This window comes from Mangifera indica, chromosome 5 (genome assembly GCF_011075055.1).
Source record: "Mangifera indica cultivar Alphonso chromosome 5, CATAS_Mindica_2.1, whole genome shotgun sequence".
Lineage (NCBI taxonomy): Eukaryota > Viridiplantae > Streptophyta > Magnoliopsida > Sapindales > Anacardiaceae > Mangifera > Mangifera indica.
This window is the reverse complement of record NC_058141.1, coordinates 15207261-15228191: the sequence shown is the minus strand read 5'-3', so window position 1 is coordinate 15228191 and position 20931 is coordinate 15207261. Positions and strand designations below refer to the sequence as shown.

General features: G+C 32.3%; 4 protein-coding genes across 4 annotated transcripts; 1 reads left to right on the top strand and 3 right to left on the bottom strand.

Annotated features, from left to right (window-relative positions):
- Window positions 1-94: 94 nt before the first annotated feature.
- On the bottom strand, window positions 95-909 carry LOC123217603 (stellacyanin-like). Its single transcript, XM_044638694.1, has 2 exons — window positions 676-909; window positions 95-555 (listed from the first exon to the last, which is right to left on the bottom strand). Exons 1-2 carry the CDS (start codon window positions 851-853, stop codon window positions 320-322), a joined length of 414 nt encoding a protein of 137 aa, XP_044494629.1. The 5' UTR covers window positions 854-909; the 3' UTR covers window positions 95-319.
- A 1433-nt stretch (window positions 910-2342) lies between these two features.
- On the bottom strand, window positions 2343-3194 carry LOC123217418 (stellacyanin-like). Its single transcript, XM_044638450.1, has 2 exons — window positions 2929-3194; window positions 2343-2806 (listed from the first exon to the last, which is right to left on the bottom strand). The coding sequence occupies exons 1-2, from the start codon at window positions 3104-3106 to the stop codon at window positions 2571-2573; spliced, it is 414 nt and encodes a 137-aa protein (XP_044494385.1). The 5' UTR covers window positions 3107-3194; the 3' UTR covers window positions 2343-2570.
- A 2007-nt stretch (window positions 3195-5201) lies between these two features.
- LOC123217499 (mavicyanin-like) lies at window positions 5202-6160 on the bottom strand. Its single transcript, XM_044638560.1, has 2 exons — window positions 5825-6160; window positions 5202-5722 (listed from the first exon to the last, which is right to left on the bottom strand). Exons 1-2 carry the CDS (start codon window positions 5991-5993, stop codon window positions 5349-5351), a joined length of 543 nt encoding a protein of 180 aa, XP_044494495.1. The 5' UTR covers window positions 5994-6160; the 3' UTR covers window positions 5202-5348.
- Window positions 6161-17859: 11699 nt separating this feature from the next.
- LOC123215802 (WRKY transcription factor 71-like) lies at window positions 17860-20341 on the top strand. The gene is made up of 3 exons (XM_044636049.1): window positions 17860-18507; window positions 18949-19086; window positions 19585-20341. Exons 1-3 carry the CDS (start codon window positions 18017-18019, stop codon window positions 19946-19948), a joined length of 993 nt encoding a protein of 330 aa, XP_044491984.1. The 5' UTR covers window positions 17860-18016; the 3' UTR covers window positions 19949-20341.
- Window positions 20342-20931: the final 590 nt, after the last annotated feature.

Genomic DNA, 20931 nt, shown 5'->3' with positions numbered 1-20931 from the left:
TTTCGCCAACACATACACTGTATACTTCAATTTTCCAAAGTATTTAAAATGTTTTCGGCATAATGGTTTATGTTTAGTAAGTAAACAAATCTTCTGATCCAGAAAACATCCCATTTGATTTAAAGGTAAAGTATAATTACTATTAATTAAACTTAGCAGCTTCCCGTGTTTACATAAAGATTATGTTCTTTAAACTAAGAGTTAATTAAAACCATAATCACGTAGAGATTCAAACAGTATTACTAAATATCTCTGAGAAATCTTTAGGTCTAGTATATGAAGAAGCAAGATAAAATGATAGCCGAGCAGAGAGTGAAGATCAGACTGCTGTTGGTGGAGCGGCAGGAGAAATTGTAGTTACGTTGATGTCAATTTTCATACCCATTTGACAGTGATCATCAACACCACAAATGAAATACTTGTGGCCAATCTTTTTGAGGGTGATAGAGTCGTTGCCAGTGCTGTAAGAAGCGATGGGAGACGTTGCATTGCAAGACCCATAATTTTTCTGGGTTACTCGTTCCACGTTATGATATAGAATGTCGTAGGTGAATACTGCACTTAGATATACAAATCCATTGTTAACTAAATAGTAAATACAACAAAAAAACTCAGCTTGTGATTTAAAAATAAATTGAAAAAATAAATAAAAGCGAAAGATGCGTATGAGCATACCAAGAACATCTCCAACATGGAAGGTCTTGTTAGAAGCCCATTTGGTGTAATTGACTTGTCCGATACTTGGCAACGTCCACCCAGCAGAGTCACCCACCTTGTAAACAGTTGCAAAAGAGACCTGAAAAGCAGTTATGATCATTAAGAAAGCTAGTGTCTTCTTAATTGCTAAAGCCATCACTGATCACCAGAGTCTCCAGAGAGAATAAAGATAAACTGTATGTGTCTGTGTGAGTAGATAGATGGGTCCTGGGGCATATATATATATATATTGAATTACTAGTAAGAATTCTTTCATAGGTATAGTTTTAAGCAAACTTTTTTAACAGAACAGGTTTAACATGCATATTGGTTAAAAAAAAAATCAAATTTTTTTGAATAGACATATTGAAGAGACGTGATGCCTGTTCAATTAAATTTAATTTGTGGAAACAACTAATTTAATTAGTGGATTTATATCAGAATGGAATGTGAAGAGGATTCTGGGTTTGTACATTCTTGTGGACTTTTGCTGCTGGCTACTTTTGTACCGGTGGAGTCCTTTCATAGAAAAATTGAAACTGAGAACTAAACATTAAAAACTTGCGTTTAACAATTTCAATTAATGGCAATATTTGTCTTTCAGCCTTGCGGATGATTACTACACATTGTTAATTCAAGAAATTTTAGAAAAGGAAACTAGCAGAATAGTTGAGAGGAAGAATAAAGAGTAGATTTGTAAAAATTTCCACTGATTTTTTCTTATGCAAAGTTCAAGGTTAGTAGCTTACATGCACGTTTCTATGTTACTGTGGCAATCTAAAAAGAATTAATCACAACCGTTGAAAAAAAAAAAGAAATAAAGCGTGAAATTAATAAAAAACTAACCAACAATCACTGCTACTTCAGTCTAACATCTGTCACTAATTTACATCTATTCTCGCTTCAGTCGATGGATTTTGTTTATCTTACGAAGCACCCCTATACTCAGACTGATCGTATTCTCGACATTTGTTGACAAGAAAATTGAAGTTGTCAACCCCTAATAACAAGCTATATAGCAATGAATATGTTTTATTTTCAATTTTATTTAAATAAAAGATAAAAGAGTAAATTACATTTCCTTGACCGGGGTTTGGTTTAAAAACATTTTTCTCATCCCTAATTGACATATATAATATTTTTTAACAAAAATTAAAATGAAAAGAATTTTAATTTGTGAGATGGGTGGATCCAGAATTGCTTAGCCTCATAATTGCAATTTGTATTACTGGCACTGCAGGCCTTTCATGCACGAAACGGGTTTCAGGTTTCTCACATTTTATGTATTGGGTTTGGTTCGGATCACCGTCACGAGATTTTCCCTGTTCATGTAATTACTTTACACGACGTCGATGTTTAATTATTTATTCTACATATGATTACAAATTACAATTGATATTGTTGTTTATTAGCGTTAGATATCCACTAGATAAGAACCAAGTGTATGTGATTATTCTATTCTTTTGAAAATTGAAACTAAAATGATTTAATTTAATAAATTTACTCAAGTTAGTTGGGAAGTAGATGAGAAAAGTAGGGCAACTGTGTATTTCACCAATACACAGTGTGTATACTTCAATTTTCGAAAGTGTTTAAAATGATGTTTTCTGCATGATGGTTTATATTTAGTAAGTAAACAAATCTTCTGATCCAGAAAACATCTCATTTGATTTAAAGGTAAAGTATAATTACTCTTAATTAAACTTAGCAGCTTCCTATATATGTTTACATAAAGATTATGTTCATTAAACTAAGAGTTAATTAAAACCATAATCGCGCAGAGATTCAAACAGTATCTGTAATATCTCTGAGAAATCTTGGGGTCTAGTACATGAAGAAGCAAAATATAAGTATAGCCGAGCAGAGAGTGAAGATCAGACTGTTGTTCCTGAAGCGGCATGACGGATTGCAGTGACGTTGATGCCAAATTTCTGTCCCAGTTGACAGTGACCGGGAGTACCACAAATGAAATACTTGCGGCCAATCGTTTTGAGGGTGATAGAGTCGTTGCCGCTGCTGTAAGAAGCGATCGGAGATGTTGCAATGCAAGACGCATAATTTTTCTGGGTTACTTGTTCCACGTTATGAAATTGATTCTTGTAGGTGAATACTGCACTTAGATATATAAATCCATTGTTAACTAAATAGTAAATACAATAAAAAAAAAATCAACTTGTGATTTAAAAATAAATTGAAAAAATAAATAAAGGCATAAGCTGCGTATGAGAATACGAAGAATATCTCCAAGGCGGAAGGTCTTGTTGGAAGCCCAATCGGTGTAATTGACATGTCCGATAATTGGCAGCGTCCACCCAGCAGAGTCACCCACCTTGTAGACAGTTGCAAAAGAGACTTGAAAAGCAAAAATCATCATAAAGAAAGCTAGTGTCTTCTTAATTGCTAAAGCCATCACTAATCACCAGAATCTCCGGAGAGTAAAGATCAGTTGTATGTGTATGCGTGAGTTAATAGATGAGTCCTGGGACATATATATATTGAAGTTCTTGTGGGAAACTTTTCATAAGTGAATTTAATGTGTAACATGTATATTGGTCCTTCAAATTTTAACAGATGTGAAAAGGATTCTGGACTCGTACAATTTGTGGACTTTCGCTGCTGGATTGTTTTGTGCCGGTGGAGTCCTTACAAAGGAAGGGCTGAAGAACTTTTTCCCACCCATAGATTACTTCTGTCGGTTTCCACCTGTGACTTTCAAAAATCTTTTCACTCACCCATAATACATTAAAATTAATCAAATTTATTAGTTTTAAAATTTTATATCATTTTTATCTTTTAAACCCTAAAAAATAATAATTTTCCTCAGGTCATGTTTTAAAAAAATATATTTTTTCTTTTAAATTTTTCTATTCAATCTTCAACCTCTTCTTCAGCAATCTCTCTCTACCAATACATTCTTTCTCTTTGGTAGTTTCTCTCTCCCTTTGGTCAGTTGTGCGATGTCCCCATGTGCTTCGTCTAGGAAGATGAATTATCTTTTAGATGAAAATGAGATTTTCATCTTTCTCTGGAAAGATGACAAAGATGAGATTCTTGTCTTTCCAGATAAAGCAACATGAGAACATTGCATAGCCAATCGAAGAGAGAGAGAGAGAGACCGCTAGAGGAAAATAATGCATTAAGAGAAAGAGAATGTCAGATATGGCACCAAAAGAGCAGTTGGAGATTGAAAAGTAAACCTTAGAGGTGAAATGTTATTTTTTAAAACTTAATATGAGAGAAATTATTATTTTTTAGGGTTTAGAATGGAAATGATATAAAATTTTAAAACTAATAAATTTAATTAATTTTAATAACATATAATTGTGTAAAAAAAATTTTTAAAGTTAAAAGATGAAACTTACTAAAGGAGTAATCTTTAGGCGGGAATAATGGCCAGAGGAAAATTGAAACAAAGAGCTAAACATTAAAAACTTGCGTTTCAAAATTTTAATTAATGAACCCAAAGCTTGCCACTTGCCAAGGATTAATTGATGTTTTTGAACACAATTCGACGCACTATATCTGTTCATTTCAGTTGAAAATAATGGCAAAATATGTCTTTCAGCCTATTTAGGAACAGGAATATGGCAAAATATATCTATCCCGGTGTGGTTATTTAAGACAAATTAATCATAACTATTTAAAGAAAAATACGAAATAAGCAAAAAACCAATAAAAAAAACTAATCAACAAGTTGAAATATCTAGAAAGCCCTAAGATTCAACTCATCGATAGAGAGAAGAGGAAGAGAGAATACTTGTCTCAAATCTTTCAATGAGAAAAGATGGAGAGGAGTAATAGATTTTTTATGAAACGTTTGTTTGAATTCCACATGACACTGTTTATCAAACAAGCTGCATTTTGATCACCTTTGCCTTCTCTATCAGAAGCCGTCCATCATTGCTTCTTCAATCGAATGTCTATCGCCATTTACTACAATTCTTCTTCAATCCACAGGTTTTGTTTATCTTTTAAAAGCACTCTACACTCTATGATATTCTCAACTTTTGTTGATTAGAAAATTAAAGTCGTCAAATCTTAGATACAAGCTACATAGCAAATTAACATGTTTTATTTCAATTTAATTTAAATGAAAAATAGAAGAGTAAATTACACTTTCTCACCCAAGGTTTGGCCTAAAAACAATTTCTCACCCTACGATGACATAAATAATACTTTTTTTAATCAAAATCAAACTTTCTTAATAAAAAAAATCTTAAAATAGTGAAAGAAAATGAAATTACCATTTTGTCACTACTATTTAATTTTATAAAATTATGATATAACCTCACATTAACAAAAATTAAAAAAATATGCTTTAAATATCAGAATTATATAAGAACATGTATATAAGAAAATGGTGAGATGAAGACAATGGTGAAGAAGCATCACATATTGATTATCAAAATAGTTTATTAATTAATCATGTCTATATGCAATTGGCCCTCTGAAAATCAATACACATCCTTGCCATGACAAGAAAATCTTTTTCCAAGTCTGGTCCATAAAAGAATGGAAATAATTAGATTAACATTCATTAATTAATTCGTACTTAGTAAAATACTAAGCCATATAAACAACACATGATCATGATTATGAAACTAGAATATAAAATAATTAAAGCCAACTGACCGCACAAAAGACCAGCCTAGCTAGTATCCAAAACCAATAACAAGAAATGCAAGCGGAAACAAAGCCCACAAAAGTTTAAAAGATTGGAGAGATGAAGCAGTGTTGATTGTAGCAGTGGGAGTCGGTGCGGGCAATGGTGAGCCTGACGGTGGCAGAGCATTAAAAGGACTTGTAGTTGGGCTTAGAGAAACTGGAGTCACCATGATATCAACCTTTTGTCCAGCTTCACAGTGGCCAGGAAAGCCGCACATGAAATAGTGGTGACCAGTGTTATTTAGGGTGATAGAGTCAGAGCCGGAAGTGTAGACAGCCATTGCAGATGTTGCATTGCATGACTTAAAATCTTTATGGGTTACTTGCTTCACGTTATGAAATTGATTGTTGTAACTGAAAACTGCATATTAATTAATTATGACGTGTTAATATATATGATTTTCAACTCGCGAGGTCGAGGAAAAATATAAAAACTCGAGAAAGGAAGCTTTAATTTACATACCAATGACATCACCAACGTGGAAGTTCTTGGTGGAAGCCCATTTATTGTAATCAACGTTGCCCACAACAGTCCACCCAGCAGAATCACCAACTTTGTAAACAGCACCAAGTGAACCTCCAAAAATGGTTGTCAACAACAGCAAAGCCACCACATTCTTGGCAAAAGCCATTAAAGAAGGGAGATCAAATGGTCAAAGACTCACAACAGTTGTGAGAAAAAATCCAGGGTGCTTGCGTATATATGTATGTATGAATTTTGCAGTCTAAGTCCTAGTTTGATAATGTTCTCTTAATCTTATGGACTACTGAACTCCCTCTTCACTTTAATAGTTATCTTGCAGACATACACCGCCCATCAACTTTCCTGGAAATGCATCGGAACTTTTCTAATTAACTAATATATTTTTAAAGTAAAAGTTTAGCATATTTATTGAGACAAGTATCATAAAAATGAGAACATTTTATAAAATCACTTACATGTTTGGCTATTACAATATATAATAATTTTTTCAAAATTAAAGTGACAAGGGATCACCATTTGTGAAATGCTTTTAAGTTCCTTCACTTTGTGCATTCGAGTTCTTCCTTCTGAGTAATCGATAGTCTTTCATCAAGATTTGAATTTAACAAAAGCAATAACTTGCTTTACTTGTATAAATATTCTTTCGGAACTGGTCATCAGCCCTCCTCTAACTAATAATGTTCATATTATTGATATTAAAAGGATGATAAGTTAACTTCACAATATCATAGTCAGTATGCAAACCAAGTTGGAAAGTAGGTCCATCGTGCATGTATTGAATGAATGGCTTAAGAAAATATAATTGTCTAGTAATTTATAGTCAAATGCATATATTTTTATAGGTAGACTTAATCTTTTATTTTATTACCTAAATAATAAATTATTATATAATTAAATATTATTTTATTTTTAATTCAAAATTATTAAATGATATATAATTTAAATATCTAATTAGATCTTTTTAAATGGATATACATCATTTTATTATCATTTAAAATGGTTTCTCCAGCCATGTTCTAATGTTTATCCAATAATCATATTTCCTTGCTAAATTTGTGTTTTCTTTTCTAATTTTGAAATACAAAATGATGATTTTCACTTACCAACAGACATACAAGTTAGTTGGGCAGTAAGTGAGAAAAGTCTAGCTGAATTGGTGCGTGAGGGACCAAATACATAACAGGCGTGTAATTATGTTTGGTTCCCTTTATCGGTGGGACGCACATGCTAGACTTTTCCAAAGTTGATAAATATATGACTATGATAATTTAAAATGCTATATGCATTTAACCACATAAAATTGATTTAATTGTTTAATTTATAAAACCTCTAAACTTAAGTGGTCAAAATTTCATCAAGAAAACGTTTCATTACAGCTAACATCAATAAATTATAAGTATATACTATTTTTAACTGTAAATTATAATAAATAAAGCATATACTAGAAAACCTTCCTAGTTCAATAATCAATATGCTTAATAATTGTGTACATTAAATTAACAAGTAATTGAAACATAAAACTTACAGGAGATGCAACCGAGACTATATTATCTGACAAACCTGTACATCTAGCACATGCAAAAGCAATGCCAGTGATTAATATTGATGAGAAGTTGAATACATTTGGAGAGAGAATGAAGCAGTAGTGTTCTTGGTCGAGCAGCTTCACGGCGGTTGTGGTAGGAGAAAATGGAGTGGCCTTGATGTCAACCTTTGTTCCCGTTTGACTGTGACCAGCAACACCAAAAGTGGCCAAAATAATACAATATGATCAGAAGATCACCCATGAAAGTACTGAATGAACAGAAATAGAGGCAAAAAGGAAATTAGAAGGGCGAAAGAGGTAGCTTACTAATAATATCTCCAACATGAAAGGTCTTGTTAGAAGTACATTTGTTGTAATCGACTATGCCTAAAATTGGCAACGTCCAACCAGCAGAGTCGCCCACCATGTAAACAGCACCCAAAGAAACTTGAAAAACAGGTGCTCACATCAACAATGCTAGTAGATTCCTTGTTGCTAAATCCATTAATTATCAATCAACCAAGAGAAAAGATAAAAGATCAATAAAATGAATTTGCCAGAAAAGGCACGGCGCTTGGATAGATATATATTGAAGTGGGCATCCTATATATGCCTAATCCAGATTTTATGAAAACACTTATTGATGGCGTAGTATCAACATCAAGCTTTTAGGATTTTCATCGTGTCAAAAGAATTTCTCCATAAACATAAATTCATATATATTTAATTGTTTTTAACCAGAGAAATCAAGTAAAAGGAAAATGAAACTATTAAAAGTCAGTGTTACAATTATGAGACATCTTTATTTTCTTTATTATATAAATTCTTCATATGCTCCTAGAATAATATAGACTTTCATATTATAAAATTAATGAATCAAATGCTCCCCAACTTTTAATTTATGTATCGTATTTTCTTTATTACAGAAAATAGGAACTACTTGATAAGTTTGTTGTGCTTGTAATTTATTACAGAACTCGGGCTATTAAAAATTAAGATGTCAAGGTTTTAAAGACTATATATATTGTGATCTGTTTTTCATGCATGCTTGGCCAGCTAAAGAAAACTCAAACTAAACATCCAATATTCATTATTTCATACCTATTATAATTTACAGATTGCTGATATCCACTGCAGTGAAGATATATAAATCTAATTTATTCGTTGTCTAGCAAAGTAATCAATAGTACAAATATCCTGAACCCTAAGCATTTAAAGTCCAGTTAACTCAAAAAAAACATGTCCTGATGAAGATAGATCGACCCAATAGCTAGTATGAGAAACCTGTCTAGTACACTAATCCTGCAATGACAAAAATTGCGAAGGTAATCAACAAGGACCAACGCGTGAAAGATTGGAGAGATGGAGCGGTGTTCTTTGAGGGGGTTGGTGCTGCCATTGGAGAGGATCCTGATGGCGATGAAGCGCTTGGCATTGATGCTGGGCTGGGAGATGGGCCTAGAGAAACTGCAGTAACCCTAATATCGACCTTCTGCCCAGCTTGACAGTGACCAGGGAAGCTGCACAAGAAATAGTAGCGGCCAAATGATTGGAGGGTGATAGAGTCAGAGCCAGTGGTGTGGGTTGCCATGGCTGATGTTGCATTACAAGACCGAAAAGCTTGATGCGTTACTTGCTTCACGTCGTGGGATTTATTGTTGTAATTGAATACTGTTTACATATAAAACCCCACTTGTTACATATGATTTTTCAACAAAATTATATGCAATATGAGAAGGAACCCAATATATAGAAAATTTATGTAGGAAGCATACATGTATTAATCTGAAAATTGGAGTAATTTAAAAATCTTTAATGTGGAATTCAGATTTCCATATATACTGAGCACTGAACATTCGTCTTAGATGTGACCATCAACCCACGGATGTCATCTCATAATCAACTCAAAAGACTGAGATGAAATGATTCTTATAGTACAATGCTAAATCTATTACTCATCAAAATTAATCTTCAAGTGCTTTATTAAGTGAAGTTACTCGTTCTTTTTTATGAACTCTAAAAATTACTCTAGCTATTGATATTGGTAGACAAATCAAATAGAAAAACACGTCATTGAATATTAAAGAAAACTTATATGAAAAGATATGAAAGAAGAAAAATATCAGAGAAAAAAGCATATCTATTATATACCAATGACATCTCCAACGTGAAAGTTCTTGGTAGAAGCCCACTTTTTGTAATCGACTTTGTCCATTACACTTCACCCTTTTGAATCACCAACCTTGTAAACAGTACAATGAGTGACTTCAAAAAGAGTTGTCATCAACAAGAAAGCAACTATATTGTTTACAGAAGCCATTAGTATCAAACCGAAAAGAGCAAGAGGAAGATGGATAAAATTAATAGAGAATTAAGTGTGAAAAAATACACGGTGCTTTACTTGAATATATTTCCGATGCAGTATAGGATTCATATTAATTAGTTACGTTACATATCTACAAAAAGTGGATGTTCCTGATCTTTTGATCTGTTTCCATGATTAGGGGATATAAGTTATAAAAGAGGAAAATTTTGCCAAGACGGATAAATAGTATTATGAAATTGGATCACAATTCATTGGCTTCGATGATAACTTGGTCTAATTTTAGTAAAGCCAATTCCTGTGGCTATAGCCCTTTACGTAGCTTGAAATGTGTGTTGGAAATTCTAAATATCAAGCACAATAGAACCAGTTAGTTTTTATTATAAAATTTCCATTGGTGCTGTTTCTTCTCCATATAAAATATGTACTAAATAGAGTTTTTTATATATAGAAGGCCAAATGCCTGTTTCCTACCCACACTTTGATTAAATGATAAATTTTCGGTCTTAAAATTTGAAAAACTCATTTATTACATTGCAAGACTGGACTCAACTTTACACCCATTTGATCCCCGAATTGCCATTCTTCAATACTAGTGCTTTGTTGCTGGATTGACAAAATTTCAGGTACAGATCTGGATTATTAAATATTTACTCAAGAAAAAGTTTTTGATCCGGATATAACACCAAACCAGACTTATATCTGAAAGGTCTGCATGATTTATTTCTTATATAAAAAATTTAAAGAATATCAAAAACATTATGCGCCAAAATTATTATAGTGGAAAGAATTAAAATACAATAATTGATGAATGTTTTTACCATTGATTAACTAGCATCAATTAGTGGAGTAATTGCAAATTCTCAAATATCAATCTAAATCTACCAATATTCTTTTGTTAAGGAATCGTTCAACTCATAATGAGATAATTATGCACGTGTACTTAAAAGATGGATTGAATTCAATGATTAAAACTGTAAGTACTTTGATATAATTCATTGTACTTGAGACTTAGGATCTTAACAATGTAAAAAAGAGTTTTAAAGAGGGAAAAAAAAAAAAAGAGAATAAATATTTGGGCATTAAATTTTATATAATTGTTAAAGTTCAATGGTGAAGAATAAATTTATGGTTTGTTTATATATGAACAATTTCACGTAAGAATAATGTGTTGAGGTATAATCATATTATCCTGAAGGGTTGATCAATCTCGTATACACCCCTTCATTCAAATTAATAACCATTTTTTAAACCTGCAATTGCATTAAGAAACGATGATTAAAATATTTCAAATATTTGCATAATATATATATATATATATATATATATATATATATATATATATATATATATATATATATATGCATTATAAATAAAAAATTAATGATATTATATGCCATCAAGCTTGAAATTTTAATAACTTGGGAGAGAATTTTGGAAAATCAACCCAATTCAAATATTATAAATTCATTTTATTGTTTAAAAAATATATCTAAAAATGATTAATAATATCTACAAGGAAAATCCCCTAATATCCAGATCAACTATCTATATACCAATTTAATTTGAATTTTTAAATTTGAATATTAAAAATAAAAATACTTCTGGGTAGATCCATAAACTTGATAGATGTTCATTTATTTGATCACTAATTATTGGATTATATCCAATGCTTTTAAATTTTTCAAAATTGCTAAGCCCGCACAAAAATCAAATACCATTACGGTCCAAATCAAATTCCATCCATACCCATATAGAATAATGTACGAATCCATACTTCATTACATGTATAAAACTAAAAAATTTTACACTTGTACCCAGTATAACCTGGTCCAAATCCACAGGTCCACCGGTTTTGCCAAATTTAAACCTTAATCATATTCAAAAATAACTAAATTTCCATTGGAAAATTCCATTAATAATTCATATTATAAAATTGACTTAAAATATTATATGTGTTGGGAGTGATCAAGCTTTGAAATATCAACTGTAAGGCTGTATCCAGGACACAAATTTGAAACCATGTTTTTATGATTCTTGACCCTACAAAAAAAGGGTGCTTTTACTTTTATTACCTAATTTCAATTTCAAGACTGGAAATGTGGGCCTACAATTCCTTTGACTATACATATGATCACTTTCTTGATTTGGTACGAAGGGGCCATCCAAAAATTGGTCCGTGTGAAAAGACGTCCAAGAAGACTTGCAGCTCCTTCTCCCTTCTCATATTGCTCCATACTACCTCTCAACCACCCATACTCTAAAAGAAAAGGTGATTTTGACAAGCTCCTACTTCATCGTCCTCGGCAATTAGAGCATTGATTAAGTTATCTTTTGTGATTGGTCAGAATTACCATAACTTATGCCTTACTATTATATATCACACTCATGATTTGATGTGGATTACGATTCATGGCCTCAAAATGCGGGGTGCTATTACCAATAGCTAGATTAAGATTATAATGAATAAATAATTAATGGTATAATTCGGCTATCTCTACCTTAAACATGATTTGGCCATCTAGAATCCCAAGAAGAAAATCACGAAGAACATCTTCATTGGAATTAATAATAAAACATGTTACTCCCCCTCACTCCTTTGAAAAATGTAATAAATCCTAGGCCCAGAATGTCGTTGCTTGAAGATAATAAAAAAATAATAACACTTGATTCACATGTTTTGCTTTGTCACTTCAACTAAATTAATTATTGATATGGTTCGAATAAGAGTCTTCTGCCTGAAGTCTCAAAAAAGTCAACTTGTCAGTAGATTACTTAGATGGTTTATCACAAGCAGGATTCATATAAATAAACGTTATAGGTGCATCCAGTCTGCGTGATATCTGTTGCCCAAGCAATCTCCACCACAGCCATTAGAGTGATGAGACTAACGATTGAGAAATACTATCTGTTCACCAGAGGACAAGAGAAGCAGGTAGATAATGTAATCCAAAGCGGCAAGAAGAGCTCTGATTGGCAAGAAAGCTATTCAAAATATTTGTTTTTATTTCTTTTTGGGATAACAAAGAAAAATTATATTCACCTTTTCAATCAAAATATTTTTGATAATATATTCCTTTATAATTCAATTAAAATAGAAACATATTCTTATAATTATGTTTGAATGTTATTCTAATTTAATTGTGACTTCTCTTTATAATTTTTATATATAAAAAAAACTATTCAGAGAAGAAAAAGGAGATATTTAGTTGCACTTGGATAGTCACATATAGACATATAAATAGATGTACATCTATATTGTATCTTGTGTATTCATCTTATATACAAAACATAATCTAGTGGCTCCACCATGAGCATAAACATTTCAATTATTAGGTTAAATCATGTTAATATTCTTTTGTCTTGTTTCTTTATTTTTACCATCATATTCATATTCATATCATATAGTAATAGACAATAAGGTTCATTCAAATTTTAATTATTGTTATCATAGTTTAACTTGTACAAAATTTTAAATTATGTACTTCAATTAATGATAAAAAATCTCATAAATATTTGACACTAGAGAAAGGGTCTCCACCACATTTTGTGACATATACTTTCGCAATCATTATCTTCCAATACCTTGTGGATGGTGGTGTAGGAAAACTTTGATAACTAGTCATCCAAGGATATAAATAATAACATAAAATTAATTGTCTCATTATGTGAAACAGAGTTAGCCAAACTCCACAACTCACATTTCATAATCAAGGCCAGTTGAGACATGAGGATGACTTTTCTAATATCGTTTGATAGATAAATAACACTACCTAATAATACTCACCTCATCGACAAGTCCCATCCCAAGAAAGGAACATTTACCAAAACATCTACACCACCTTCAGATTCTTCTCACTCTTATCATAGATGACAACAATGGAATACCAATAACTAGAGGATTTCTATTCCTCATCAACACATCACATGGCCTAATCCTACAAGCTTGTAGTAAAGCCCCATGGTTGGGAAAAGATAAGAACACTCAATAGTGTAGGAGGCCACACCTTGTCCAACAAGGTTGACACTCTCAACCAATAGTCATAGTCCAAATAACTAACATTCTTAATAATAGTATGACCTTGGCTAACGATAGGATAAGTAGCCTAGGCTACCCAACCTTAAACGTCATTTATATATAATCATTAGAATGTCTGTTAGGTCTCCTCGGAGAAGGTGGTCAAATGCATTCCTACGGGTAATAGCTTTCAACCAATGGAACAAGCTTCCCATTAAGTGACTCTTGTCGCTAATAGCATCATATATGGGCTCGTTGTTTAGTTGCAATAAGACGAGAAAAAAGTTGGATAACACCTACAAACATATGAAGAAAACCATTTGAATGTTTGTTGTGCCTCTCGGAAGGAGGTGGCAACACATATCAAGATGAGAAACCTTGCCCATACTCTTGAAGCTCAAGTAGCAAAGAATAGTGAGCTATGCATCAAACAAGAAAATCTCAACTTAATAGGGAAACTATTTCAAAATCTTTTCATAAAGGTTTTCTTATTTCTCTGTTGTGATAAATAGGAAAAACTATATTCACCTTCTCAATTGGTATATTTTTAATATCATAATATTCTCTTTTAATTTAATTATAATATGAATAAATCATTAAGATTATATTTTAATTTAGAATCCTCTGATTATCCTAATTTAATTATAATTTTTCCTTATAAGTTATAAATATGAAGGACCACAAAGAAGATGAGACACTTAGTTGTACTCAGATTATCCCATATATACATAGCAACAATTAGGAGAAGTACCTATTAGTGACATTAAATATGAGATAACAATATACATACAGAAATCGATTTCTTCAATGTTATCGAAGCAGATGTTTGAACAGTTCAGACTTTGAATTTTATATTTAAGTAAAATGAGATCTTATTGGGTAACTTTGGGACCCTGTATAGAGTCTTCTCCAGTTGTTTAAACACTTTAGTGGTTGGAGTTCGCAGTTAAGAATGGTTCAACGCTTAACACATTTGTGTTTGAACAAATTGTACAACCAAGTAAATTGCTATAGACGTAAATGATAAAATATAGGATATAAAACAAAGCTGTAAACAATTGATTAATTATATTGATGCAACATCTGGCTTAGTTTCGCTTTAGTTAGTTAAGATACCAACCTGAAAGATACCCATAACTAATGTATTTATGCATATACATCTAATGAAGACTTGTTAATTTTCAACTTGGGTAACAGTTGCGGCTAAACTTGCTCGATCCATCAAACAAAAATAACAAAATTATTTGATTACATTCATGCAGAACTTTAATTAGCTAGTGAAATATTTGATAAATTTGTGAAATAATTAACTGAAATTGATTACACCGGTAATGTTACTGCAAGAAGATGCTATAATAAGCCCAAAATTGAAATTTGGCATATAATTTGAACTTGTAAGAGGTGCATTTATATCATGATCACTATCAGTAGACGTACTGTGGAAATATATTTTCCCAGGTTAGGTGAGCAAATATAATTATTAATCTATGGTCATGATGAAATTTGGTTGGAAAAACTCATTTGCCTAACTTGTAAAGAATGAGAAACAAAATCCTATCCAAGATGCCAGTTAGTGCTACTTATAATTATGTATCCTTTCAATTTTTCATCGTCGACCTTACATTTCATTTTCATAACAGCGTTGCTGACAATCACGACATGTTAGCGCATGTGGATTCTGCAATACTAGATGCCACCGGCTCTAGCAATGGCATGCTATATTTGAATTCCACCACAAAGAAACGACAATAGAGTTACCACATTAGTGTTTTGCGATCGATGAGGTGACGGCCATTTTGTTTGGAGCTTTAATTCTTTCGATCCCAGCTGCCTTCCACCCCATGCTTAACACTTAACAGTTAACATATTTTCTTTATTTAATCAGGTTTTTTTAATCTAATGCTTAATTTTTAATGGTTTTCTTGTTCTTAATGAAGATCGAAATGCTGGAGTATTTTATAAAGAAAGTCCGAGGTCAAAGCATTTTGTTAAGTTAAATTTTCATCATACTTTTCCATGTTTATAAGGTTCTTAGTACTTCCCAAACCTAACAATTAACTCGTCTCCTTTGACTAATACTTCAATAACAATGTCATGCACCATATTTTAGTCATTGATTGACGTCGAAAGAACAAAATGTCAACAATATCAAGCCAGATCTATTCATTTCAGTGTGGATTTTTTTTTGGTTTCTTGTATCAAAAGTCTAAGCTCTTGAATATTCCTTCCAGATCATGCCTGTATCAGAAAAGAAACCCACATTCTCACTTATCATCATTGTAACCACCATAAATAATGCATTGAGATCTTCTAGTGAAAAACCTATAAGTATTCCTGACCTGGTATTCTACTCAAATCAATATAGTCATAAAATACTGCAAATTGTGCAATGGCAAAAGTCTTACCTAAATGATGCATTTCGTCTATGAAAGCGGTCCATAATATTAGATTTTGAAAATTGTTGAATAAATAGTTTTCAAATATTACCGACTCTATATATGTACACACCCTATTAATAAATTAAATCTTAGACGACTTCATCTGTCGTTGGTTATATGCTGAACTTTGCATAGTTGAATATTTTTAAGCATTAATGGACGAAAGGTCAAACATTCATCATAGAAATATTGTGAATCTGTTCAATTTAGATCCAATCACAGGGTTAATTATTCATAGTTTGCGTAAAGAAAGTGTGGCGCATTTGTATCTCCATGCTTTTTAATAAGGGTATTATATGTGTCTGTCATATTTATAAGCATATTTTATAATATTTAAACCGAAATATACTTGTCATATTAAACGCTTATTAAATAATCATATTATATATATTACGACATTTTTGAATTTTTTTTCTCTAATAAAAAATAAAACAATTTCATTTTAAGAAATATAAAACAAAATTATTATGCAAAACATAAAACCACATTTTATATAAAGCATATAAAATCTCAACAGTTTCCAGTCAAAGTTGTTGATATCTCTGATTACATTAACCCAACCGACACGCGGAAGCAAAGAAGAGGATAAAAGACAGCATATCTCTGAGATTTCAAAGCCAGCGATTGATCCAGATGGAATGCGCTTATGAAGAAAGTTCAAAATAATTGGACACTTTTAGCATCTACCGATCCCAAATAAGTCAGACTTGTGAATCATGCAAAAAAACTAGTATAAGAAAAAGTTAGAAAAAAAAATAGACTTAAAATAAAAATCAAATGAGAAATAAATAACAAATTGAGAAATAAAAGTGAAAGACATTGACAAAGGTAATAATAAACGTAAGTCCTATATATATACATTAATATGAACGAATCTTAATTAAATTATATTTATACATTGATTTAGTTATTTAATTATTATAAATACTTCGTAAGAATGTTTAATTACAACCGTATGATAAGAGTAAGGGTAAAATCGTAATCATATTGAGAGTTGTAGTTTGACTTCAGCGGCGGGAATGAAACATGGAGCGCGCCACAAAATTCGGAAGGTAACGGCAATGAGATGTCGTCGAACCCCACTCAGCTACAAGCCTACGACATAACACTAGTGGCAAAACAAATAAAAATTTCTCCCACGTGCCAGTTACGGTCAAATGCCGGTGCCCAATCCTTGACACGTGTAAGCCGATCCGCACCAAATCAAATGAACCGTAAAGTTGTAAACATTGACCACCTTTGCAACGTGATTGTGACCGCCTTCAACCGGTGGATGGTCAAGCGTCAGTCATAGTTTCTCCTCAGTTTTCTTTTAATTATAATTGTATTGGTTAAGTGATCGGTCTGCTCCTCCACTTCTTCTCGAAATTACAGAATTATAAATAAGTAATAATTTAATAAAAGTTTAAGAGATTATTTATGGGAAAAATATAAAAAATAATTAGAAAGTAGTACTAAATATTATATTATTTAAAATTAAAAATATTAATTTAAAAACTCATTTTGAATAAGACTTTGAAAGTGTAGACTTAGTGGTATGAACAATTTTGCATGCATTCCATTTTTGTTCACATTTTCATGGTTGAAATTTAAATAAAAATAATTAAAGGAAAAAAAACGAGGGAGTAAAGTTTTTTCTGGTCATATACAGGTTTAAAAGTCTTAGAGGGAAATAATGGAGAGTAGCCAAACCTATCGTCTCTTTTTTATAATAATAAAAGTGGGACAAAATTTTAACACAAACCTCACTTTCAACCCAGAATAAAGCGAACATCGGTTGAACCCAAATCTCTCTCTTACTTTCTCTCACTCTTATCATCTTCTTGCTCTCCAATTTCACCACAGCCAGTACTCTTGTGTTTCTTCTATGTCGAATAACGAGAAGAAACCCCCATTTCATTTTGATCCTTTCGACTCTAGTCCTCAAGGATTTAACCGGTTACCCTTTAACTTCTTTCAGGATCATCATCAAAATCCAAATCCTTCGATGTATAATAATCAACGTCCTTCACCCACACAAGGCCTACAAGGGTTTGATCCAAGCTCTTACAGTATGAGCTTCACTGACTGTTTACATGGCTCCATGGATTACAACACTCTATCAAGAGCTTTTGACATCTCGTCCTCATCATCTGAAGTGATTAGTCCCATAGAAGACGCTTCAAATAATAAGAAAACTAGTACTCTACGTGTTGGTAGAGATTCAGCTGGAATCAATGAGAATCCATCTACCCCAAATTCTTCTGTTTCTTCTTCCTCTAACGAGGCAGCAGCTGATGAAGATTCTGAGAATAACAAGAAAGACAAGCAACCGAAAGCCCCTGAAGATGGAGATCAGGAGAAGAATAAGAAAGCTGGGTAGGTTATATATAAATCTTGCTTCTTGGTTTGTTCATGGTAAAGATTATTTGAGAATTTAAGCTTTTCTCGAACTGGATTTCTTCTATTTGAGTACAGGTTTAAATAGGGTTTGCATAATCATTTTTCAATGATCAGAGTATACTTGCAAGTCTTCCTGTGACTAATTCCTTTGCCTACTATTTTAAATAGACTTTCTCGATATCTTGAAAGATATAAACGATCTGTCTACTACACATTCATTTCCTCTCAGTTTCCTGATCATCGATAGACAATTTTGCTTCAGTAATATCATAACGAAAAGTAAAGAATAGTAGATTACAAAACCCTAACTCCAATATTTACGTGCATGATTGTTAATGTTATAAGAAAATTAGTTCAATGAGATGCCCAGAAATTTCTTCGGTTGTGTTATAACTTTTTTTTTTCACCTATGATCAGGAACAAGCCAAAAAAGGACAAAAAACAAAGGGAACCGCGGTTTGCTTTCCTCACTAAGAGCGAAATCGATCATCTTGAAGATGGGTACAGGTGGAGAAAGTACGGACAGAAGGCAGTCAAGAACAGCCCTTATCCAAGGTCACTATTTTGCAGTTTCTTTCTCTCGTATAACACAAAAGCGAAACTAAACTTTCTGATTTTCAAATGTATATCAATTCACCAGAGAATGGATAATTCTTAAGATTTGAGTTTTCAAAACTTTTAAAGTTTTACTTGATGAAATGACTTAGTTTATGAAATCGATCTGAATGTGATTTCAGAAACCGCTTATGCTGGTAAATTTTTACTTTATGAATTAAAAGACCATTTCACCAACTTTAGTTGCATTCATACCTCACTGCTATTACAACCTTGACTGCATCGTCCAATGTCATTTAAGTTTCAACCATTATTTCAGTTCATTTTTCATTTCATTGTAATCATATGAAGCTTAATTTTGTCGTGAAAACCCCTGTTATTGAAATGCAAATCTCATCCTCCATTGATGACGGGGAAAAGTCAACTAATAATCATTTCACAAAGAAAACTTTTCATGTGAAAAAGGAGACACTTATTGACTATTGGTTGATATTGCAGAAGTTACTACAGATGCACTAGTCAAAAGTGCACAGTAAAGAAGCGCGTTGAAAGATCATTCCAAGATCCCACAATCGTGATCACAACATATGAAGGCCAACACAACCATCAGTGTCCTGCAACACTTAGAGGCGCGGCAGCCGGAATGCTATCACCTTCACTCTTTGGGTCTGCGTCGGTTGGTCCAAGCTTTCCTCAGGAACTTCTCACTCATTTGCTTCCAATTCAACCCCTTACAAATAACCAAGCACTCCCAGCTTCAATGCGCTATCAGAATCTTGCACCGCAGCAGCAGCTCCAGGTTCCTGATTATGGCTTATTGCAAGATTTAGTTCCCTCATATATCCACAAACGGGAGCAATGAATCCATTACTTCGTCTCTCCAAACTAATCCTCTACGGGAATTCTCTTCTCATAGATGAGCTAATGCCGAGAGAGTTAATTTCATATTAGTGACGTATTGGAATATTCATTCGCATTCATCTTCTGGAGCTTGGAATACCCCAGTAGCCTTTTTCAAAAAGTGAATGATGTTCAGTATGTCTGTTGTCCATTGCTGCTGCCAAACTTGCATGAAACCAAATCTCAAATGGGATAGTGGTGAAGTAGTGTTAATAGTATCATTAAGTTTGTGAAATTGCAATTAATGGTGGTTGTTTGACCACTTATATGGAGGTACGTAATATATCTACAGATGTCAAACTTAGCCATGTTGTCTTTAAGAATATCAATGCAGATACTACGGAGTTTTAAAGTATTGATCATGTCAATTACTGAAAACAACGTTGAAAGTGTGATTCAACAGAGAAAAATAAGAAACAAAACCAGGAAAATAATTGATAACTGCTTTTCATACCTTGAGGATATGTTATATAAGTTTTGAAAAATGGATACCTAATCGGTATCCTATATTCGGTTTGGATTTCGATTTAGGTTATAGGAAAGTTTCTAGTTCTTTAAAGTGATGGAACCAGAAGCTACCTATACAATGTTGATCACATAAATTTTGAAATTGGAATCTATTCTGTAGATCAAATTTATACAACAGTTTCGAATTATTTTGTTTTCTACTATCCATTTTTATATAGATTTTTTTTTTTTCTTCAGATTATTGGTATAATTCATAGCTATAAATTTTTGTTGGGGGTTTGGTTTAGTCCGGCCGAAGCTTGAAACTTTTAATTAAACCAGGCTTGAAGACTGTAACTGAAGCCCGAATGGACAAACTAGAGACCAAGCCCACAAGCCCACAATAATTTTTGGAGTTTGGCTTGAACAAATTAGACTTTAATATAAAAGATTAACAAAATTGGTGAAGTATTAAAATTTTCAGAGAGAAAAATCTAA